Source organism: Eptesicus fuscus, chromosome 19, assembly GCF_027574615.1.
Source record: "Eptesicus fuscus isolate TK198812 chromosome 19, DD_ASM_mEF_20220401, whole genome shotgun sequence".
NCBI lineage: Eukaryota > Metazoa > Chordata > Mammalia > Chiroptera > Vespertilionidae > Eptesicus > Eptesicus fuscus.
Genome location: NC_072491.1, coordinates 23,738,701 through 23,764,192, shown reverse-complemented (window position 1 = coordinate 23,764,192; position 25,492 = coordinate 23,738,701). Strand labels below are relative to the sequence as shown.

The 25,492-nt window shown below is 39.1% G+C and overlaps 1 protein-coding gene and 1 non-coding gene across 3 annotated transcripts in view; both read left to right on the top strand.

Annotated features, from left to right (window-relative positions):
• The window catches only part of EIF3H (eukaryotic translation initiation factor 3 subunit H), a 94,847-nt gene extending 70,136 nt beyond the window's left edge, over positions 1-24,711 (top strand). For both annotated transcript variants that reach the window (XM_054708349.1, XM_008143379.3), the window contains 6 exons: positions 7,829-7,996; positions 9,473-9,572; positions 10,771-10,920; positions 18,594-18,714; positions 22,963-23,095; positions 24,487-24,711. In XM_054708349.1, coding sequence (XP_054564324.1) covers positions 7,829-7,996; positions 9,473-9,572; positions 10,771-10,920; positions 18,594-18,714; positions 22,963-23,095; positions 24,487-24,584 — 770 coding nt within the window. In that variant the 3' untranslated portion in view covers positions 24,585-24,711. The remainder of the gene's footprint in view (positions 1-7,828; positions 7,997-9,472; positions 9,573-10,770; positions 10,921-18,593; positions 18,715-22,962; positions 23,096-24,486) is intronic.
• Positions 12,865-12,971, top strand: LOC114232139 (U6 spliceosomal RNA). The gene has a single exon (XR_003618186.1). It is a non-coding gene; the product is annotated as a U6 spliceosomal RNA (small nuclear RNA).
• Positions 24,712-25,492: the final 781 nt, after the last annotated feature.

Here is a 25,492-nt window from a genome sequence, read left to right as displayed (position 1 = left end):
GCAATGCTGTAACGACCAGAACGACTGGTCACTATGATGCCCACTTGACGGCCAGCGAACTGCCTGATCAGGGGGTGTGACTGGCCAGCCAACCTCCCATGGCCCTCCCCCCAGCTGGCTCTGCCCCTGATAGGCCTCTCCCACCCCAATCAAGGGCGGGGTGGCCCTTCCCCCCCTGCCGGCCCCATACCCCATCGACCTGCATCCCCTCCCCCCAACTGGCCCACCCCTGATTGTTCCCCCTACCCCAATAGGGGGCGAGGCTAGCCGGCCAACCTCCTGCAGCCCCTCCCCTCAGCTGGCCCTGCCCCAGATGGGCCCCCACTACCCTGATCAGGGTAGGCCCACCGGCCAACCTCCTGCCATCTCTTCCTCCCGACAGTCCCAGCCCTGATCTGCCGATTGGGGCCAGGCCGGCCGGACCCCACCCATGCACGAATTTGTGCACTGGGCCTCTAGTACTTTAATAAGCACCTAACTGCCAGCATTAATCTAGTACCTGATATAGAGCTGTAAATGTGACACGGGTGTTACCTGTCCTCTTGAAAGAGTCTATTGCATGAAAAAAAAATATTTTTCTAAATCTCTAAATTCTCATTTGGTCTTCTAATATATTAAGCTCTTAATTGTTGCAAGAGGTAGCAGTGGCCAGTAGGTTATTCTTTAAATGAGACTTCTTCGTGGTGAGAGGTAAGGGGTCTAAAACTCTTGGTACCATGAAGGTGAATTCACTTTGTTTGTATAAATAGATCTCAAATGGCATCGTACAATTAATTAACTTAGTCGCTGTTCTCTAATATCCACTTACGTGCATGTGTTTTCATGACGAAGGGCATATATATTTCAACTTCTTATAACCTCAAAGAAATAGGATCTTCTGGATGTGTTTCATGAATTGGATAAGAAGATAATAATGAATTTGTTACAGTTTGTACGTGTTATTTTATTATTTTCTGTGAAGAATCTAGTTCCTTTCATAGAAGCCTTCTTGAGACACATTAAGACCTGATTTCCAACAATTTTCAAAACTCTTACAAGGTTTAAAAGATGAAGTGATAACCCCCTTACTCCCATTCCCTTATTCTCAGTTTGGTATTAAGAAGAGATTATTTGTCAGAATTCATCAACATTTTAAAGAAGAAATTAAACCACCTAGGACAAATGAACTACTTAAATATTTTCTGTAAGATTATTAAGAAAGGCAGTATTTTTATTACTCCAATTTAAATGGAATAGGTAGAGTAGAAATTATATTGGACACTATATTGTGAAAAATTGAACTGTTACCACACTTGTTAGGCAGTCACAGGGGTGGCCTTCATAACACATGTACTAATTGAAAGAAAAAAAGGATGAATATGTGATACAGACTGGGTGAAGATAATATGGAAGTTTTAAGAAATGTGTGTACTCCATTGTTCCCTCCACCCAAAGAAGACTCGTATTTAATTCTTTTTCCAAATGCACATTCTGTTTGCGTAAATCTACATCTGCTACTAGCTTTGAACATTGCCTGAAACGTATGTGCAGCTTGGCAGAAAATCTGATATGAAGAGAAAAGTACAGGATCGTTTGTCTTGTTAAATAATGGAGCAGAGCCTTCACAGTTCCTAGCCTTCCCGTGCTCACTGGTGTCCCATGGTGCTGCTGGGAAAGAGGCTTGTGATTATTTTCTTAACAGTCCTGCATGGGTTAGCCCTCATGCTAGAACAGATAGGAGATTCCGATGTATTTCACTTCCCTATTCTGTTTGTTGAAATCATTGATTTGTTTCAGCATTGTTTGTTTGTTTGCTTTTAAAGCCATCTCTTGATTGGGCTTAATTTGTTTCTTTGCTACAAAGAGTGTGTACTACTAGATTTGGTCTCTGTTCCCTTACTTGATGTTTTTGTACAGGTCATCTGTGATCTGAGCCAGTTCTTAGTTATAAAGCAGTCTTGGCATAAGTTTCAAATAGTAACACAGAATGAAATATTTTAGGAGTTTGATTACATATTTGCGATAATTATCAACTTTGACATTTAAAAATCTTTGAAGGTAGTTTCATCATGTAAAATCTTACTGGAGTGCTGAATTATTGGCTAACTTAGTATCAACAGGTACATGTGGTGGTTTCTGAAAACTTTTCGAAATTGTGGATTTCTGTTGTATTTCTTTATTATGCTTTATTTATTCAGAAATAATTTATACTTTGCCAGTAAGAAGAGATGAATTTTTGTAAATGGGTGGTTGCCTGGGCTTTGAAGTCAAATTCTGAAGTAAAATTGAGTCCTGCCACTTTACAAGCTGTGGGAGACAGCTTTCTAAAAGGATTTCAATAATCGTGATTAGCTCGTTAGAGTTATTGTGAGGAATAAAGTCAGATAACATATGTAGATCACTTAGCAGGAAGTCTGACATAATAAGTGCTCACTAAGTGCTAGTTTCTTTCTTGGGGCTTAGCTCTACCCTTTCCTTTCAGGCTATACTGTCTATGTTTCAAATATAATTTTATAACATTTTAAAATAATTTGTATTTGATACAATATTAAATCATTAAGGCAATAGATCCATTAAATTTTTAAAATTTAAATTAAGTTACTTTGTCCTTTAAGAGTTCCCTAATGAGATATCTGTAAAACACTTTCTTCCCTTTGATCTGAGAGAGCTCGAGTTTTAGAGTATGCTGCAGCTGTACCAGTAACTTTCTACTTTCTGCTCATCCCTAGCCTGGCCAACTATGGGCTGTTCTTTGTTCCTGTTTTTCATTGAGAAATTTTGTTTCATGAGGGCTTCCTTAAAATAATGAAATAAAAACGATAACTTTAAAAATGAGAGTGAGGAATTGAAGGTGAAAAGAATGCTAGCTAATTATTCGACTCCTACTGAAAAGCTTCTAATCCATTGTCCTCCCCAGTGATCTTCAGGAGAACTCAAATCTCAAACGCCTGGTGATTATTTGGCAGAGTAATTCTATAGCATTTAAATATAAGACAACGTATTATTTTCAGTGTTGTCATATTTGGAGATAAAACAAGAGAAAGCCCAACAAATGTGGTGGATTTAAAAAATATATATTACTGTATTGGTTTTAGAGAGGAAGGGAGAAGGAGGGAGAGATAGAAACATCAGCGATGAGAGAGAATCATTGATCAGCTGCCTCCTGCAAGTCCCCTACTGGGGATTGAGCCTGCAACCCAGCCATGTGTCCTGACTAGGAATCAAACCATCACCTCCTGGTTCATAAGTTGACGCTCAACCACTGAGCCTGTCTGTGGTGGATTTTTGAAAGGAATAGTTATTGGGCAGTCTGCCTCAGTTAAGACAGTTTTAGTTTTCAGCAGTTTAAAATTGACTATTTTGCAAAGGGTATCTGGAAAAAGTGATTGTGAATATATTGATGCCAGACTTCGGAAAATTACTTAGTTTTGTAAACCAGACTCTTCTTTGCGAGAGACTTAACAAATTAAGACAATTGTAAAGGTTGGAGAGATTTAGAAAACTTCAGCTCATTTTTACAATCCTTCAAAGTTTTGTATCACACCTCAGTTACATCTAAGTGTAGCTTTTGTAGAAAATTGAATTGGCTTAGTAGTAACTACTAATTTGTCTTTGATTTTCATTTGCTGTGTACTACTTCGATAGGGTGTTAGCTTTTTAAACTACAAATGTTTAAAAAGTTCTTTTCTAAACTTTTCCCTATGCAGTTCTGAGCCCTTCTGTTGAATATTATCATAAACTCTAAAATAGTCCCCCCTTCAAAAAAATTTTCCCCTTGCTGTTCATCTTTGGGAAATTCCCCAGGATTATTTAGCCGTTAACTCAGAAGTAGTATCATTGGTTGAAATTGCTGCTTGGGTTTCTGTTAAATAAGAGAACTTTAGAACGAAAACGAAAGCGTGTCTAACCTGGACCAGCTCTACAAAGTTGCCTATAAGTGCTTGTTTCTTACTTCATTGATCTGCATTAACTCAACAGTGTGGAGTTCAGGCACTTTATGTCAAGGTGCCCCATTTTTCCTTTTCCTCGATAGGAGTGAACTTTATCTCTGTCTAGTCACATCTTTTATATCCTCCTATTAAATAAAACTCCAGCCTAGGAACATGAGGCTGGCTGGGCATGAGAAGGCAAACAGCTCCAGCTCCCACTTGCCAGAGCCTGTGGGCTGACACAGCATTGTCACAGTCACTTCCAGATAGTATGAGCCTGTACCCCGTACCTGGTATATTAGTGCTATAGCTCAATTGGGTTTCTTGTATGTATACCTATCCACCCTTAATAGAACTCCTGAGAGAGACTAGCATAGTCACACAAGCAATGGCATTTGTTCCGGAGATCAGAATCTGGAATGACCGGTCCTTATTTTTCTTGTAAAATTTACTGGCATGTCACCATTTCAGGATTTTTTTCTTTGTCTCTTCTGTAGGCCAGAGGGGTAAGTAGGTGTGGTGGCTGAGATCTGTTCATTAATGGAGCTGCCTGGAAGCAGTTTTGAGACAGTTTAATGTAATGGTCGCCAACCTTTCTGACCTCACGGACCACCAGTGGTCCGCGGACTATCAGTTGGCGACCACTGGTTTAGTGGACAGTCTGCTCTACATTTCTTATCTCTACTTAGATTTACCAGGATGCTTTTGCAGGTTTTTGGTTTTGTACTTTTGAAAACTTGGGTTGGAGGAGGAGAAAAAACTTTGTGGATTAAGGAAGACAAGGACTATATATCAGAAGGACACAGACCTAAAAGTTTGCAGAGATAAAGCAATTCACTTGGCTGTTTGTGAGTTGTTTCTTGTTCCTTGGTTTGTATATACATAGAACAAAATATCACTTTATAAGAATTTTATTGGATCAAAATGACCTTTTCAAACCATGCAATTTTTGGAGCTTCATATGAATAGTCCTGGAGAGGACTGGCCCTCAGTGGTCCCCAACTTTACTTTGGAGCTCAAGCACCCCATCCTTATCTTGTCACAGATCTCTTGCAGTCCTTGTTTTTCCGTGTGGGGTCTCCAAGAGGACATTTTATCTTTTTTTTCTAGGTTGTGTGTTTTTGTTTTGTTTGATTTTTAAAATTGCGATGTTAATTCCAAACCAAGATAGAGAATGTCTGGAAATTTCACATAGAATAGGCCCAGCACATATTTTTTTTGTGTGTGTAATAGCGAAATTCCATAGCATTTTAGATTTTCAAAAGCATTTTTGTCAACTCGCCTCTCGTTGATCTTAACTGTTAAATTTTTATATTCATCTATAATATTTAGGACATATGATAATTTTAACCACATTAAAAATAAGTTTTTAATAAAGTCTTACAAAATCTGTGTCATGGTTTTCTGAGCTGTAGAAGCAGAAAGTGGAATTGCCTCCCCCTGTCCCCAGTACTATCTCTCCATTTCTATATTCTGATTCTCAGGAATCAATACAGTGGAGGATGGTAGTAACTCCATAGGATGGCAGGCCTCATCCCTTAGTCTCTTCCCTTGCTGAGAGAAACACTTCATTTTCATTCTTTTCCTTATCCAGGGGGCTGTAAGGAAGGTAAGACTCTGGATGAAGACAGATTTGGAGGTTTGCTACTGATCATAGAGTTTTTACGGTCTGCATACTGAAAATGCTATTGTAAAATCTGTTGTATTTAGGCTACTGAAGGGGAGACTTAGTAAGATATTACAGAATATCTTTCAGAGAAATGCATTGCTTTTGAAAGTGTTAATGTATGCTACCTCAGGGCCTGCTTTAGTTTACAGAAAAATCATTACTTATAGTTAGCATATCTGATGAGCAGTGTGGAGTCATAGCATTTTGCCTGGGATGAGCTCAGATCTTTCTGGAGATGGGAAAACTAAGCATCAGAGAAGGATCATTAACTGGCCAGCAAGATTCCCCACGGGAGAAATCTTAGAGCTGGCATGAGAACCTTGATCTCTAGATTCAATTCTTTTCTTCTTTGCTACTATTGCCAGTTAGTAGAATCTAACTTCGGTCTATGTTATAGCTATATGGCACACTTAACATGTGCTTTGGAAGTATTGATTGTTTAAAAATCATCCTAGAAAATCATGTTTGTACTGTCAATTGCTTGGTAATCTCTCCCCATCTCTTCTTTCTTATCCCTTTAAAATAAATGGTAATTTGTCTGGTTCTCCCTTTACTTGTGATATTGAAACTTTTTATTTGTAAGCCAAATTGGATTAAATTTTATTGGCCAAATCTGATTTTACTTTACTTTCAAAAAGTTACAGAATTTTAAAACAGTAAGAGGCCGTAGCAGTGGTTTTGTCCTAAATTTATGTGGCTGATATGAATTTGTTAAACTAGCTGGGGAAGGGGTCACTTGTGCTAAAGAGACCAAAATTTAAGATGAAAGATAATATAATACTATTATTTTTAATTTTGTCCCTCTTTTGAGACCATCATATTGTGTATAAAAGGAAAAATTGAAAAACAACACTGTAATTCTTTTAAAAAATATTTTTGTTAATTTCAGAGAGGAAGGGAGAAGGAGAGAGAGAGAGAGATAGAAACATCAATGATGCAAGAGAATCATTGCTTGGTTGCCTCCTGCATGTCCCCACTGGGAATCGAGCCCGCAACCCAGGCATGTGCCCTTGACCGGAATCAAACCTGGGAAGCTTCAGTCCCCAGGCCAAGGCTCTATCCACTGAGCCAAACCGGAGAGGGCATCAGTGTAATTCTTGAGTAGTTGATGAGTTGGCTGCCATTTTTTAATCATGAGAAATAGAACCTCCCTTGGAATAAGCAGATTTATAATTTCTTTGCCTAGTAACAAGTATTGAAGAATAAGACTGTATCCATACAAGGAAGGTTCTTTTACACTTTATGATCCTGAATTTTGTTTGCTTTGTGAAATTGTAGTGCTATAACCAAGGAAATGATAGACATACAACCTTACTTTTGTTGAAACTGGATTGTGCTTTAAAAATGAAATGGTTAGATTTTGAATTAAGAAATATATTTACTCAACATAGTTATACTTTCATTATATAGAAATAGCTTAGATGTTATATTGACTATAAAATTTTCTACTGTATCACATATTTGCTATTCATTATCGGGTTATATTGCTCCTCTAATGTTTTATTTACTGTCAGTTTGCACCTATTTTTCTAGTAATGCTGCTTTATTATATACATTGTAGTTATTAATATGACAAAAGCAAAAGTCATCCAATCTTTTTATTCCATACATGGAGATTAAAATAAAACTCTATTCTAATAAAAATATTATCTATTACTTAACCCAAAGCAACAAGAAAAAGGAATTCTTTTTTAAATTTAGCATATGCAGCAGGGGGCACCAGATGAAGGCAAAAATGAATTCTTTTTTAAGCCAGCTACAGCTTGTATCCTGTTCATATTTAAATAATGTGGTAATTAATTGTTTCCCCATTAGTTTTCTTAATGGTTTTAACTTTTCAGTTCTCAAAGCTGTGTTGAAGAAGACATTGATAACAATTCTCACTTATTGATTCCAATGAAATTTCTTACAGACAGTTTAGTAATTACACAAATTTTTTTCTTAAGCATATACTATTTTTAAGTTTTTCAAAGGGGGAGTGGAAACTACATTTAATAAATAATTGCTTGTTTAGCACAGGTATTATTGTGTTTTTAATACCTTTTCTACAAAATGTTTTTTCACTGATTAAAAAAGGCAAGTCCCAGTGATTTGAAATTATTTGAAAGCTTAATTTTTTCCTTGTATGTGAGCTGAATGAATTTTAAGTCTGGAAACCTGTTCCCATTAGCTAATAAATAGTTGTACAGAAATTACATTGGTGGCATCATTCAGTAATTTCTCTCTTCTCCCCCTCCTCCCCATTGTTTAGTCCAATATCAGATGGAGATGATGCGCAGCCTTCGCCATGTCAACATTGACCATCTCCACGTGGGCTGGTACCAGTCCACATACTATGGCTCGTTCGTCACCAGGGCGCTCTTGGATTCTCAGTTCAGCTACCAGCATGCCATTGAAGAGTCTGTTGTTCTCATTTACGGTTTGTAGGAGTTTCCTTTATTATTCTTTTCTTCCCTTAATATTATTACTGCTACTATTTTTGCTTTCTGTCTTTTTGCCTCTAAGAGCAGCCTGGCAGGCCTTCTCAAGTAAATACCAACCCTGTTTCTGCAGCAGCCTCAGCAGCAGCTAAGTCTAGACAGGGTTTCCTTCTTTCTGTTTATTTTTCTTGCTATCAGAGCCCTGATGTGTACATTTTGGAATGCTGGAGTAGCTGCTTCATTTTTATTCCTCCATCTCCCCTCCCTCATTTGAAGGGGCTGGTGGAACTAGACCAGATGTCTAACAAACCCCGATTGCTGGAGTGTCTGGCTCTGTACGTGACTGACCAATCATAACACAGTGTGCCAAGTTTTTTTTATACCTCTGACAGCAGCGTACAAAACCTGGACTGTTTCTTAGCACAAAGATTTTTTTCTTTTCGGCCTATTTAATGGTGTTTCCTCAAGCTCTCCAGACCAGATGTTCTGTGCTGTATCAGAACTGTAGGCAATTTAACAGCTTTATAGCCTTCCCCCTCCCCAAACACTCACAGTTTGCCATATCTGGCAGACTTGCATATAGTTTCCAGCTGAGAAGTAAATGTAACGTCCTGAGTATCTGTCAGAAAAAATACTAATGAATACGATCAATCTTATGAGCTGCCCCAAAATTGTTTCAGTATGTTAACAATTGGATTACAGTAAAGAACAAGTTGTTAAAGTGTACTTATATTGGCTGGAAACATTGCATCATCAGACCTTGATGAATTTTCCACTTGTTTCAATCTATTTTGGTTTTCATTTTATCACCTATTGCTAAAAGTTTCACTGTGTTAAGTTTCAGACAACATGAATGTTAACACAGGTTTTAGGCGAATATTGGCATGCCGGAGCCGTTATCATGCAGCAAGTGCTAAGCTCCCTTCCTCATAGACTGTTTTTAAGCAGTTAGTTTTGACATAATGAGTTTCTCTAAAACTAAAAAGACACTTTTGTCATAGCACTTTGACTTTAGTGATGTTTTTTTTTAAAATCTGCTTTAACCAAGAAATTTAAATAATGCATATTAATATGGATAAATTTTGTTTGCAGGGCTATTCATCTAAATTAGTTGACCGAAGAACCACACAGATGCGTGCACTGAATTTTAATACTTAATATTCATCAGTGTTTTTCTTCTAATTATAACAGATGTATATAAAATGTATAGAACATATATTTGATTTTCATCATGATTGCTGGTTCTAGCTGAGGAAATTATTCTACCTGTTACAAATAGGATAAGTTCCTCCATTTTCACTTCCTATTTGCTATACTAGTTTGAATCTGTTTCAAACTGTTCTGGTTATTTATTTTGATCTTCATTTTGTAAAGATTATATGCTAAGTAACAGAATGTGCCTAGAACCAATGTCATTCAAGCACTGGTCCTGACAAAATTCTTAGTAATTTTTTTCTCTCTTTTTCTCATTTGAGATCCCATAAAAACTGCCCAAGGGTCTCTCTCACTGAAGGCATACAGACTGACTCCCAAACTGATGGAAGTTTGTAAAGAGAAGGATTTTTCTCCCGAAGCGTAAGTGTTTGGGGGCCTGTAAGGCACACAGTAAAGGACTGGGTGTTTTTCTTTTATTTAAGATTTTAGTTTGCCACATTTATTGAATCCTCGGTGGCATGGAAATGTTTTTGCCATGTCGACGGTAGAAGTTTTCTGCATGGCCGAGTGCCACTTGATTTCTTCCTTTCCATGTTTAAACTGTTCTGTATGGAATGTCTCATCTGTTGTTCTCACCACGGGCGAATTCAATTGGAATGGGAATTAATTAGCTACTGGGTTTGAAGAAAAAATGATTAAATAAAGGGAGATGGAATGAATGATCATCAGTTGTCAGATTGTAAACTCTGTGTCAGTCTGGTTGTGAGCTGTATGTCTTATTTTCTGAGCTCCTGTTTTTTGGGGTGTGTGTATAAACATTTTAAAGATTCAGTAAGGAATTTGGCTTACTGGAAATATTATGGGTGCAAGTATGCATAGAATTAATCAATAAAGCTGTTTTGTGATCCTACACAATGGTATTGGATTATTTATGTTAAAAATTCTAAGAAATACTCAGAATTCTTCATTTTGTGTTCATTATAGAAATTTTTATTCTTATTATAGCGGCTTTAACTTCATGTAGGATCGACAGACAGTTCATTGCTAGTTTCTCTTTTGAAACTAAGGTGCGAAGAATTTAAAAAGAAAAGCTAACTCATGAAGAGTTTCTGGGTATGGTAGCTATAACTAAACTATGAGAAGTTGCATTCTTGCAAATTCAAATGTGAAGCATTCATGTGCAGTATTCTATGAGTAGTATTCTGCTAGTTGTTAATCTCTTCATTTCAGTAGGCTTTTAAAATGAACTTGCCAAAAACTTGAGTATTTCTCTTTTCTAGCTATTTTAAATGTTTTAGAGATAGATTATATAGCATAACTTCCTATGATACTTACATTTTATTATCAAGTAAATTTTGAAAATACCTGATTACAAAGAGAGAATAGTTTCTTTTGCCAAGAATCTTATTTTCTGGGCTTATAGCACAAACTCAGATCATTTTCAGTTATTCAAATCTCTCGAGTTATGCTTGACTTTAAAACATTCTCTCCTTTTTTAGAGAGTTCTAATGAAACAAAGATCCTGGAGAGGGCCTGTAATTAAGGAAAATGTATGAAATAATCAATTTAACATTTAATTTTGACCACCAGACTAAAGTATTTTTAACACGCTTCACAGATTGAAAAAGGGAAGTATCACCTTTGAGCACATGTTTGAAGAAGTGCCGATTGTAATTAAAAATTCACATCTGATCAACGTCCTAATGTGGGAGCTTGAGAAGAAGTCAGCTGTAGCAGATAAACATGAATTGCTCAGTCTTGCTAGCAGGTAAGAGGTCCTGCCTAATGAAAGTGCCTTTTTATCACTTGCTGCAAAAGATTCTTTTATTCAGACTCTAACCTATCAAATAAGAAAAAAGAATCACTTAAGCACATTTGGAGGTTACTAAGACATGTAACAACATGTAGTACTTGTCCTGGCTTGCTAAGATCCCAGGAAATATGCCAAACAGATAAAGTGAAGCAGTGTTTGAATACAAATTAGTTCCTGTTCTAGCAACCGTCCGCAGCCTCTGCTGGATCATTTTTGCTCTGATAAGGTAAATGCCCATAGGGGAGGGTTTTTATTTGGCTCAGAGTTATTTATTGTACACTGCCCTCAGAGGCTATGGTACTATGTCTGGGTATTTAATAATGCTCGAGAGAAAAACAAAAAAACACTTTTTCTTTTATTGGTGGCACTTGCCCTTGTTCAGATGCAGACTTTATTAGTAGAAAGCTTCCCGTTTGATTTCCAGCTAAACTTAGAATTTTCTGGACCTGACACTCTCTTGCTATCTTAGACAGTGGTGACGTAATTTCCTTCAAGTGGATGCTTTGGCTATCTAGTTGCTAAGATTATTTATTATATTGGTAAAACACTGACTGAAATGTTCCAAAACAGATCATTTCCTTTATGAAATTACCCCTCCCCCATTTATTCTCTTAACAGAAATATGAATAGATTCCTATATATAGCTTCTCTTCAAAGCCCTTTAGGCTTGATATTAGTAATTGTTTTATGGTGGGTGGAGGTTAACCACAGATACATAGAGTGAAATTAAATGGACAGAGTCAGTAGTCAATCAATATGCATTTGTTTGAATGCTGAAAGGAAAAAAAAGTGTATTTTCTTAAGCAACCATTATAGAACAGAAGCTCAATTGTTTATCAGATTTTCAGTTATCCCAGATAGAAGCTTGTACAACAGAACAATATAAGATTCCTTGTCATAAAACAAGTGGGATAAACCCAGAAGGACCAGAGAGCCCGGTGTCTTCTCCAGGGTCTGGGATGGGCAGAACTGTGGTGGAAGTGCCACTTTTCATTGCATGAATGTGCCACAGAGGCCCAGAAAGTCTTCACAGGGGAAGGAGAAGGAAACGGGATAGTGAACGAGTGCTAGGTGAGACAGCCAGGTTTCGAGACTAATTTGGCACTAAAGAATATGCCATTTAACTGCAAACATAGCCATGGTAGTTCTCCAGTTCGTCTCTTTAAGGAGGTCATATTTTTCTTTACTGCTTTACAAACCCATTCGGCACACCTGTATTTAAAGCTTTGGGCTAAGAACCTTTTTCAGCAGGGTTACAATTTGATGAATTAAGTATATAGTTATATAAAAACTTTAAATTTACTATGTGAAAGCTTTTGCTTATATAATTTATGTCTTCACCTTTTCCCAAGCTTCCTTACTGAGCATACAAAACACATACAGCCCTTCTGTGCTTTAACATTACCAGTGGCTTGTGATGTTTGCTTATCCAAAGCGTCAGCTATAATGGCCAAGAAAACGTTCCCAATTCTCCATAGCTGCTAAGATCTAGACAAATACTTCATGGTAGTGTTTATCTTCCGTGTTTTATGTGAAATAGGGAGAGAGGCCCTGTGCTCTTCATGTTAAGTTATTTTAAGAGTAAATTGGTATTCCTGTTGGGAGAGAAAACTTGAAGCAAAGTTTATATCAATTGACCCAAATTGATAATACTACTTTACAAACTTTGTTCATCTCAAATTTTAATTTATAACCTTAATCAGGCCAGTTGCCATAAATTTTTTTTCTAAGATACCGCATTAGAAATTATTCTTAAGCAGCTCCTTAAACATTTTGCTTGATCTTGCTTTTCACAATCCATATGTGGATACCAGTTCATTGATTTACCTGGTAAATTTGCCTGTGCTGTGAATAAAACATACTACAGTTCCTTTCATTTAAAAAAAATCTAATTTTTTTGTGCTCGCTTCGGCAGCACATATACTAAAATTGGAACGATACAGAGAAGATTAGCATGGCCCCTGCGCAAGGATGACACGCAAAAAAATTCTAATTTTTAATTTTATTAGATGAAAGTTCTAGTAATAGCTATTTTATAGCAGCTTTTATTAATTTTTTAAAAAATGTGTTACAAAAGCCTTGAGCTTTTCACACATGAAAAAAATGATTGTTTTTAGTTCCTTTTTTAAAAAAAGTAAATGAAGGGTGGGCATCATACATTAAAGATAAATTGGTACTGTAGCCAGAGCGACTTATCACTGCATGTCTTGGTTGACATCTGTTTAAGTTATCTGTGTTCAGTTCTTTGTTTCCTTGGCAATAAAAGAAAAGGCTATTTTATTGAAACTCCTAACAATAACTCCCTGTTTCAGAATTCTAGTTGAACTAGTACTGAAAATATCCCCATAAAATTGCCCTTGGTAATGGACCTGTGATTTCCTGGTATCTGTGAAATAGTTATGTATTACACTTAATTCCTTTTGCCTTACAAAGACTATTGTGCAGATTTTTTAGACTTTTTTGTTTGTTTGTGTTCTTTCACTATAATTACATTTACCTATAATACATAATGATAGTACTTTAAAGACAGTTTTTGGTGGAGAGGAAGGGTCTATTCTAGTAATACCTTTCTCATTGCTACAGTGTAGTCAGCCTCCAAGATTTAAACTCTAGAAACAAATACTAGGTTTTCCTCTGCATCTGACAGTAACTTGCCTTCATGGTTTTCTCCACTGTCACTGTGCACCCCCATTCTCACCTCCCCATTCACCTGCTCGTAGGATCGATGAACTTTCTCTTTTGATGGTTCCACTTATAGACATAAATGACTTACTTAGTATTGAACAACTTTAACTGTGTAGTTAATTATGGCATTTCTTGCATTTAATATCATTTGGGGGGCCTCAATTCTTCTAAAATGAGATTAAATGCAAGAAATTCTGTAATTAACTTAGGCCAGTCCCAGCCCTGCCTCTCCTGCCCTCCCAGTATCCGAATTTTTCCCTCTGCCCTCCTTCCTCAGATATCTTCAGTTTCTCTGGGCTGTTTCTTTTCTACTATGTTTATTGACTTGTTTTTCCCAATGTTAGAAATTTTTGGAAATGTTCAACTCTTCAGAAAAATAATACAACGAACACTCATATCCCTTTACCTAGATTCACCAGTTGTGTATCTTGCCACATTTGCACTGGCTCTCTATCTACATACATAAAAAATGTGTATTCTCCCCTTTACCAACCATTTGAAAGAAAATTACAGACATTGACTCTTAACCCCTAAAGATTTGAAGTACATCTCTTAAGAATAAGGATATTTAAACTTATTTAAGTCTGTCTCATTTTAAAATTGAAGTTACAAAAAGAACATCTTTTGACCGCATGCCATTATTATCCATTTTCTTTTACCTTTTGCTTCATTTTCTTTTTTTTAATAGTCAAAATTTTTAATAGAATTTTCTACATTTTGTTGTGTGTTTTCTCATTTCCCACTTATCTTAACACGTAGTGCTCCATCTATTCTGTGTTGTTGGAGCTCTCACTAAAGTCACAGAAGATGCTTTTATCACTATGTTGCCAGATGTAACATAGAGTCTTTCAGACTCTTAAACATTTAATATGTTGATAACCTTTGGAGTCTGAAACCTCAGCTCCTTATTCCCCATGGTGAGCCCTCTTTTGCCCATCCCTGAATATCCGTGTTCCTCGGGTCTGTCTTCCCCGTGTGCATTCCTGGAGTGACTTCATCTGACTTCCACGTCTCTGCCTTAGGCCAGGACCTCATTATTTCTGCTCCTCATTCCTCTCACAGTCTCCTAACATCCTGCTTTTAACCTTTTCCTTTTTCATTGCAGTGATCTTGCTAAATGCAAATTATATGTTCCTCTTACTCCTTTGCTTAAACTTTTTGTCCTCCAATTGAGGATTAGAGTCCTTGCTTCTAAGCGCTGTGACTGTTGTCTGCCTTAGTTTCATTGCTGTTTATTTCCTCCATTCTTACCCTTTTCCTGCTCTCCTGGTATACGAATTACTTGTAGTTCCTCAAATGCCTTGTGCTTTTTCATGGGAGTCTCTGAACATGCTGCCTGTGCCCAGTATCTGCAGTGACCCCTCCTGCCTGCCTCGTTTCCAACTCCCATTTCCAACTCCTTTTCAGAATCTCAAAATGCAGCGGTCACATAATTCAGAAAGTCTCATCCCATCTACCAAACTCTCTTTTATGCTTCTGTTCTGTTATAGCAGTTATCACCACTGTGTTATAGTTACCTTTTTGCCTTCCTCTCTTCTTGCTAGAATGTGTTGAGTGCAATAGTGGCTTACAGAGTGTAACCCTTAGTATTTAACAGTCCTGGCGAAGTTAGTATGTACTTGATAACATGTGTTGGAAGGATACATGGGAGATAACACAATATAGTTAAATTTTAACCCTGCAGTTATTTGGAAAACTGTGTGACTATATAATGAAATGGACCAGGACATTTGATTAGCTATGGGGAAAACAAAGTTGAAAGTGATTCACAAAATTACAATGAAATAAGATAAATAGGAAATAAAGCTTTAATTTGAAAAAAGCACTTGATTCCTAGACAGGTTAATTCACTTGGTCAAGGTTATGTAGGTAATGCCAGACTTGGGATTAAACAGTAAATTTATTTACACACTCACACATACACCAGCAGACACACCAGTTCTATGTGCTTCTACTATTTAAGAAAGAGCCAAAAACTTTCTAATTTTCTTCAAGTTACAGATGGAATCCATATAGAATTCATACTTTAACTAGATTTACTTTCATTCATTCCCAGTATTTCCAGTCTCTGTGTTCCTCAGCTTTCTTCTCTGGATGCTGAAACCAACCATGCAACTGCTTAAAGCAGGAACCTGGGAGTCCGCCTTGATTATTGATTCCCTGCTCAGTTCTGCACACTTTTCTACATGCTTACTGCCCTGCCCTAGGCCAAGCCAGCTCTGTTTGTCTCTGTACTACCACAGTAGAGGCGGGGTGTGTGTGTGTGTGTGTGTATGTGTGTAGTTTTAAAAGTAGAGATAAAATTCACATAGAATACGCCCTAGCTGGTTTGGCTCAGTGGATAAAACATCAGCCTGTGGACTGAAGGGTCCCAGGTTTGATTCCAGTCAAGGTCCCAGGTTGTGGGCTCGATCCCCAGGAGGGGGTGAGCAGGAGGCAGCCAGTCAATGATTCTCTTTCATTATTGATGTTTCTATCTTTCCCTCTTCCTTCCTCTCTGAAATCAATAAAAATATATTTTTAAAAAATTCACATAGAATAAAGCCCTCTATATTAGCCATTTTAATGTACTCACAGTGTTGTGCAACCATCACCACTAATTCCAGAACATTTTCATCACCCTGAACAGAAACCCTTACTCACTAAGCAGTCACTCCTCCTTCCCCATCCCCTGGCCACACTGATTACTTTCTGTCTGTATGGATTGCCTGTTCTGGACGTTACATATAAACGGAACCATATAGTAAGTGGCCTTTTATATCTGGCTTCTTTCACTTAGTGTAATGTTTCTCAGTTTCACTCATGTGTCAGTACTGCATTCTTTTTATGACTCAGTAGTATTCTGTTGTACAAATAAAGCACAATTTATCCATTCACCCTTTGATAGACATTTGGGGTTTTTTCACTTTTTGGTTGTTATGAATAATGCACCTATTAACGTGCATGTACAAGTTTTGGTGTAAGCATGTTTTCAGTTCTCTGGAGTATATACCAAGTTGTGGAATTGCTGGGTCATCTATTAACTCTATGTTTAACTTTCTGAGGAACCATCAAACTGTTTTCCACAGCAGCTGCACCATTTTTATTTTATTCCTACCACAATGTATGAGTGTTCCATTTTCTCTACATCCTTGCCAGGGTCCACAATAGACTCTTAACTGGTTTCCTGGTTTCTACACTCCAGTCTGTTCTCTGCATGGCAGCCAGAGTGGTTTTCTTCCTTCCCTTCCCCTTTCCTTCCCTTCCCCTTCCTTTCCTCTCTCCCCCCCTTCCCCTTCCTTTCCTTCTCCCCTTCCCCTTCCTTTTCTTCTCCCCTTCCCCTTCCCCTTCTCCTTCCCCTTCCCTTTCCTTCTCCCCTTCCCCTTCTCCTTCCCCTTCCCCTTCCTTTCCTTCTCCCCTTCCCCTTTCCCTTCCCCTTCCCCTTCCCTTCCCCTTCCCCTTCCCTTTCCTTCTCCTTCCCTTTCCCCTTCCCTTTCCCCTTCTCCTTCCCCTTCCCCTTCCCCTTCCCCTTCCCCTTCCCCTTCCCCTTCCCCTTCCCCTTCCCTTTCCCGTGTCCCGTGTCCCGTCCAAAAATTTAGAAGAGGAAGAAAGAGAAACTCCCATCAGTTGCCTACCACAGCCAGGGTATGTGCCCTGACCAGGAATTGAACCCGCCACCTTTTGGTGTAAGGGGTGATGCTCCAACCAGCTGAGCCACACCAGTCAGGGCCAGAGTGGTCATTTGAAAATTTAAGGCAAAACACGTCACAGACATGTAGAACTCCAGGGCACCATCCACCTGAAGGTGTAGAGTCTCATTCACACTGTGTTAATTAATGGGCGCTGTGTGGTGCAGCTAATGACTTCCCATATGTGCTTGTCTGAGCTCTACCCTATCACTGTCCTCCAGCCATGCCCATCCTCTTCTTTTTATCTGTCTAGTTCTCTCCCATCTCAGGCCTTCAGCACGTGCTTTCTTCCACCTACATTCCTTCTCGCCTGGCTGATTCCTCTAATCCTTTGCTTTCACCCTGTCATCTCCTTAGAGTGATATTCTGGCCATACTACTTAAAGTGTCTCTCTCTTTCCCCCTTTCTTCTCAACCCCCCCCCCCCCCCCCAATCAATTATAAGCTCAGTGAAGATAGAGACCGTGCATGTCTCATTCACTATTGTCTCCCTATTTGCTAACACTGAACTGGAACATAATGGGTCTTCAGTGAATGAATGAGTACTGTTTGTCAGCTCGTTGCTTTAGAGTACACACATGTAGTAGCAGGCCCTCCGATGGCAGGAGATAGTTGCAGGCAGAAATCAGTATGATGGTTGCCGTCCTAGCTGGGACATCAGTGACGCACATAAAGAGATGTGCATTAGTATCACGTTATAAGAAAGTTTTGGTAAATGAGCTGCAGTAGAAATTTTTGGAGAAGGAAAGAAATATAAGTGACTGCACTACAGATTCGAGGAAAGGAGCCCACTTTCTTGCTGCCTGCACTTGGCTTTACAGAATCAATGCTGCTGCTGCTAATTTAGAACCTACTAGATAGAGACGTTGTGTGCCAGAAGTGTTAAGTCTGTTTGCATGGTTCTTTCTTCCTATGGCTGCCGATTTAAGTGTTCTGGTACACAGTTTGGGGGAGGGGATGCTAAGGAAAAGGGCTCAGGAGTACTGAAATTTGGTTGTAAAGAAAGAACTCATTGGCGATATCCTGCCAGGTATGTTGAACAGTTCCTATCCTGACATGCGAATGCTCTGACAATAAGAAGCCGAGCTATTTCAGATATGGAAGGTTAAATACCAACCTGACTCAGAGTCTTCCCTCTACCCTTGCTTTCAGGTGTACCGGGCTCCTATTCTTTTAGCAAATGGCAGATAAGTTTAATATCTCAGAACTCTTCAGAGCAGTGGCAGAGCCATAACTTGAAAACATGACATGTCATTCTATTTACTTTACATTTCAGCAATCATTTGGGAAAGACTCTACAGTTGCTGATGGACAGAGTGGATGAAATGAGCCAAGATATCGTTAAATATAATACATACATGAGGAACACGAGTAAACAGCAGCAACAGAAACACCAGGTTGGTATTACAGAAAAATTCGACAAACAGAATTCATTTCTAAGTTTGATGCTTCAAGAGTCATCTTCAAAATGACCTAAATTCACTCTGGTAAAGCATTGAGATATAAAGCTAGTAGCTCTGTATCATATTTAAAAAGATTATTCTTTATGTATTATGTTCCTAATATATTATTTACAAGTTGTACTTAAAAATACCTGTCTTAGAGAGAGCCAGTGTATAAGCTCAGAGTGTAATGCCAAGGTTATGCAAATAAGAGTTACATTTATTGAGACAATCAGAGGCAAAGAGATTCTAGAGTGTCACAGCTCATTTCTTTACTAACTATAATTGGTTTGGTACTGGCTCATTGCAGCGTAGTTAGCAATCTTCAGTTCATTTAAAAAACTGAGCTATTGTGATTAAGAGCAAGCAATTTTGATAGGAAATAATAGACCAACTGCTGTGAAATAGATGGTATAATATAGATAAAAACCCTAGAATTACCTGAGGACTCTCATATACACATATACTGCTATGGCCATTTAACCTTTTCTTTATTAGCGTTGCTGAAGGCCACATGATTTTCACAGTTCCTGGAATGTTGTTTTGAGGCTGTATTGCTCTACAATGTTTTTAATATTTGATTCATAGATAAGTGGATTCCAGAATGTTTATATGGGAAAGTGTTTGTATATGACTATTTTGTATTCATTAAAATGCACTTTAAACTAGATGTTGTTAATAGTAGAATTCTAAGCCTAACTAAGTGGTTCTGAGACAGTTGTATTAAAATTTTTTATATCAGTGATTATTTATTTAGTGAAATTTAAATTCTTTGTTTCTGCCATACTTAGAATTGTGAACACGCGTATAAATCTATAAAGTATTTTAGCTGAAAAAAATGGTGATGATGATGATGGTGAAACTATCTGATAACAGGGGAAAAAACCCAGAACAAAACCCTGCTTTATTTCATTAAAGAACTCAACCTGGGGTGTCAAATTGAAAAATCTGTCACCTATGCGACTATTGATTCTGAAAACCAATCTTACAAATATTTTTCAGAATTCTAATATGTCTTAAATTTTTGTGTTTGGTGTTTATTCTTACTGACCATTCATAACCCCTACTAAATATAGGAATCTCTGCAAAGCAAGTTACTTCTCTACTTTAAGAAGAGCTGCCATTTCCCTTCGTTTTGTAGGACTCCAAGAACTTAAAATTTTAAGACTGTGTGTGGGATGTTATTTCCCCCTGCTTTTGAAAGCAGTCTACAACTATGAGCTCTTGATTGTGATTTGATTCATAAGTTTGTAGGTGTTCTATACCTTTATTTATATCCCCACCATCTCTTCAGAGACTCATAGGAATCCAGAGTTTGAAAGTTTTGGAAGCATTATCTGAGCTAATATTCATTCTTAGCTATAGACCTAAAGCACAGGTTTATCTGTTGTTAATACTAATAGTAGTTACTAATATAATAATAGTGATGATGCTGCTAAAATAATCTATACTAATAATAGAGAAATATGCAAATTATCCATTACAGCATCGCATCACAACCAGATTAGCAGGCTGCGTCCCTGCCCTCTGCTCAGGCAGCTGCAAGGCCCGGGGTAGGATAGGATACAATAGGAGGGGATAAGAAAGGAGAGGGAGAGGAAGGCAGGCCTGCATGCAGACAGACCGAGAGGAGAAACAGAAATACAGAAAGGGAACAAGAAAAAGATGCAGGAATGGAAAAGGAAAGGAAACACGGGGCTGCACGCTGGAGTGTGTGGCGACTGTGGGGAGGGGGAAGCAGGTACGCCTGGCGAGGGGCAGGGTGGGAGCCCTAATCAGATGTAGGAGGAGGGCAGTGGCCCCTGGCGCAGGCCATTGGAGCGGAGGCGCCCACAGGTCCGCGACGGAGTAGTGGACAGACAGTCCGAGGCCTTCTGGGTGGAGGCGTGCCTGCTTTGTGGTAGCAGCAGTGCCCAGGCCTCGTGGGCCTCGGCCACCCTCGCTGGGCCAGGCATCCCGGGCAGGGAATGGGAGCAGGACAGCGGCGAGGAGGCCGGGGAACGGGGGGCTGCGAACACCTGGCCGGGACTGAGCCCTGGGCTGGGGGTTAACGTCCCCCCCCCCCCCCCTGCCCAACGGAAGCTTTATGAAGGGAGGGAGGGAGGGAAGAACTTTATGAAGGAGTCAGTAGAGAGCAGAATTAAAGAAAGAGGATGTATGAGTGAACTGTAGGAGCTGTAATGAAAATCAAGTATAGTTTGTACTGGGGACAGATTTTAAAAGTAGGAGTTAGAAAAGAAAGAAGATAATAAATGATAGTGAATAATTAGGCAGATAGATAGATATTAAAACAGTGGAAGTAAGTAGAGACAAATGTATTGCAAAGGTAGGATGAGAGAGAAAGTGGGAGGGAAAAAAAGTTTTAAAGGGGAGCCAGTAGAGCTTAAAAGGAGAATGGGAAGAAGGAAGAAATGGGGGAGGGAACAAAGCAGGTCCAAGGGAGGAAGTGAAGAAAAAATTAAGGTGGGAAGGAAGGAAAAGGGGAGGGAGGGGAGGGGTAAAGATAAAGGAAAGAAGGAATGTGGGGAGGGAAGGAGGGTAGGAGAAAGATGGGGAAGAAGGATGATGGAACAGAAGTAGGAAATAAGGAGGAAAGAAAAGTTTATAAATGATGAGTCAGTAGGAAAAAGTGTTACATAAAGGAGAGAGAAAAATTGTGTGAGAGGGAGAAGCCAATAAGGAAGTCAAATACAATTGGGGAAGAAGAGGATACGATTAAAAAAAAAACAATTAATAGGGCTCTAACTGGTTTGGCTCAGTAGATAGAGCGTCGGCCTGCAGACTGAAAGGTCCCAGGTTCGATTCTGGTCAAGGGCATGTATTTTGGTTGCAGGCATATCCCCAGTAGGAGGTGTGCAGGAGGCAGCTGATCGATGTTTCTCTCTCATCGATGTTTCTAACTCTATAAAAATCAATAAAACATATTTTTTTAAAAATAAAAAAAATTAATAGGGACAACCAGTCCGGCAGGAGAGGGCAGTTAGGGGAATCAGGCAGGCAGGCAGGCAGGCAGAGTGGTTCGGGCAGGTGCACCTCTAGTCTATATATAGAAAAGCCTAAGCGACTATCCGACCAGTAGCTATGATGCGCAATGACTACCAGGGGGCAGATGCTCAATACAGGCGCTGCCAAGCTGCAGTGAGGCAGCTGAGGTTCTCGGGTGACACACCCAAAACCAGAGAGGAGGGAGTCCAATTCTGGGGTGTGTCACCCGAGAACTGCCCTCTTGCAATCCGGGACCCCTTGGGGGATATTGGAGAGCTGGTTTTGGCCCGATCCTCGCAGGCCAGGCTGAGGGACCCACTGGTGCATGAATCCGTGCACCAGGCCTCAAGTATAACAACATCATCAGTATTGTTTTGGTCAGTAGGGATAGTTGAAAGAATTCCCACTGTGGTAGTTCCATTTCTTAGTTATTAAAATTAAGGTGACTCGTACTTAGCAGTGTTGTCATTTACCCCATAGTCATAAATGGTCACGTTTCTCCTTTTCACGCACTAACTCCGTGGTCGGCAAACTGCGGCTTGCGAGCCACATGCGGCTCTTTGGCCCCTTGAGTGTGGCTCTTCCACAAAATACCATGGCCTGTGCCAGTGGTCGGCAAACTCATTAGTCAACAGAGCCAAATATCAACAGTACGATCGAAATTTCTTTTGAGAGCCAAATTTTTTAAACTTAAAACTTCTTCTAACGCCACTTCTTCAAAATAGACTCTCCCAGGCCGTGCTATTTTGTGGAAGAGCCACACACAAGGGGCCAAAGAGCCGCATGTGGCTTGCGAGCCTCAGTTTGCCGACCACGGGCCTGGGCGAGTCTATTTTGAAGAAATGGCATTAGAAGAAGTTTAAGTTTAAAAAATTTGACTCTCAAAAGAAATTTCAATCATTGTACTGTTGATATTTGGCTCTGTTGAATAATGAGTTTGCCGACCACTGCACTAACTAATCTTGAGCTGCTTTGCCTCATAAGCCTCCTGTTTCTCACATAATCAGTTTTGTTTTTCCAAATCGCTAGTCATAGATTCTTAAAGCTAAGAGTTACTAGAATTTCCAGCAAAGGAATTTTCTTCTAAGGTTGCAATACTTAGTCTCTTAGAAGCAAGAGTTACCAAAAATTAACCCTTGATAAACCAGATGGAATTTAGAGCTTTCTTTCTCCTCCGGTAGAGAAAAATAACCAAGTCCTTTACCCTCTGAATTTTAGTATCAGCAGCGTCGCCAGCAGGAGAACATGCAGCGCCAGAGTCGAGGAGAACCCCCACTTCCTGAGGAGGATCTTTCCAAACTCTTCAAACCGCCGCAGCCCCCAGCCAGGATGGATTCTTTGCTCATCGCAGGTACTGTCAGCCAGCGCAAATGTGGCGGTCTTCTCTGTTGTTCAGAAAGTAGGCGGCAGTTAGAGATTTGAAAAAACAGAGAATGTACATCATAAAAGCTAATGCATATAACACGGTTGAATGACGAATTTGAGTCTAGTACCTGTAATTTCTGAAATTAAAGAATTTGTCAGTCTTGTATTTTCCAGGTCCTTTCAGTGCTTCACTGTGTTTCTCTGAACATTTTTGAGATGGCATTATAAACTCTCTAAAATGGGAAGGTTTTATTTGTGTTATCTTTCATGGGAAGTAAGAAAACCTTTTTACAGTCTCGTAACATAGCAGGTCATTTAGCTGGAGCCTTTTGTTTTTCCTGTTGGAGCACAGCACTGAGCCCAAGTCTGTGTGGGAGTTTGAATTGAATTGAGTTTTCTGACTCAACAGCCAGTGTTTCCCTCACTTAGACTTAAATTGTAGCAACACGAATGCAATTCTGGATGGACTTTCTCTGGGGGTACTTAACATTTAACACCTCCTTTAAGTGGCAGAGTTTTTATTTCCTACTCTAGGACTTGATTTAGAATATTTAACATTCATGATCTTACTAGCTATAAATACCTTATTTCTGTATACTAAACGTTAAATACTATTTGAGGCATTTATTGGATTGAAAATCCTACACAAAGAAAAGCTGATCTTCTACAATATCCCATTGATTTATTTCTGTTGATCTATTTTTAGGGTGGAGGAAAATCTAAATTCTATAAAGCTTTCTTGTACCCACATAAACTAAATTTGAGAAACTGAGATACATTCCTTAAGGTCCAGTGCAAGCAGAATTGTACTTCTCATACTTCCAAAAAATACGTAATTATTGCAGCAGATTAAATCATTAGTTTTATGACTTAAAAGCAGTGTGTGTCCTTTCTGCATGGGGATTCTGTCTGTGCTCTGCTCTGTGGTAGCTTCGGGGCAGAGGGGTGCTCAGTGTTTCCAGAGCACAGACTGGAAACCACTGTACTTGCTCAGGCCTGGGTCAGGTGGGTTGGCTTAGTTTGCAGTTCTTTCTACCTGCTAACAAGACCAGTGCTGTTTTCTACCGTGTACAGCATTAATTTCAGCTGCGTAGTCAGTACATTTTGATTGACAGATAATATGTTCTTAACTGCTGATGATATTTTTGAAAGTTGTAATTTTTCTTCTCTATGTAACCAAGAGCAGAAAATAGCTTAAGAACTTCTAATCTTTTTATCCCTATGGAAAAAATAGAATTGATTCTAATATCTTCTTAACTCAAAACAAAACAAAATACTGGTGGTTCTGTGTTGTGTTAACCTTCTTGTTTGAGTTCCAGATCATTTTATAATTTGAGGAACATTACAATTCTCTATCTCACTTTCCCAAATGCACAGGCCAGATTAACACTTACTGCCAGAACATCAAGGAATTCACTGCCCAGAACTTAGGCAAACTCTTCATGGCCCAGGCTCTCCAAGAATACAACAGCTAAGAAAAGGAAGTTTCCAGAAAAGAAGTTAATGTGGACTCTTGAGATCACAGTGGCGCAGCTCTTGGAAGAAATATATTTGCAAGTTGAAAAGTCTTTCTAGCCAATAATAAAATATTAATTAAACAATCTTGAGTGCTTGCTCATTTGGATTGAGACATATTAGTTGCTTATTTTTGTCTTCCTTCTACCTATTAATTTCCAAAATATAAAAGTCTTCACCAGAAACTTCACCAGGCCCTGACCTTTATCCATCACCTTGGCTGCCCCTGAGCTGCCACCTCTCAACCACACAGTCCAGAACTGCTTGTCCCAACTCCTGACCCAGAGGCCTGGAACCCAGTGTGAATCATAGCACTTCATCGCTCAAGCCCCTGGAACCACAGGCTCCATGTCGTCGCCCCCCCCCCCCCAACACGCACACACACACACACACTCACTCACTCACTCACTCCCCACCCCCCGGCCTGGAATCGCTTGGGGAGCTTCCCAGAGGTCCGCCTTGTTGTTTCCTCGGGTGATGGTTGGCCAGTCCTCATGCCCATAGGCCACTGGGCACAGGTATTTGAAAGAAATCACTTTACCAAAGGACTGTACTTTGTATGAAAACGAAATTCTTTCTGTGTGTGTTTTCAAATTTAGAACTTCATGTTTATCTTTTCTATACCATGATATAAATTCTGCTAAAAGCAGGTTTGGGGGAAGGAAGGAAGATTTGAGAAGACAGTAGTACATTGGAGAAAAACTTTTATTAATTTTGTGTTTGAAAGATCATCAAAGATCCCGCTGTTTGTGTAATTCCGCAGTCAGACTTAACCTGCTGGTTGTGGTGTGCCTGTGCTACTTGTGGTGATTTTCACCGTGAAGAAGTAGATCCTGGAAGATAATAAAAAGGAGTGGACAAAGGGTAA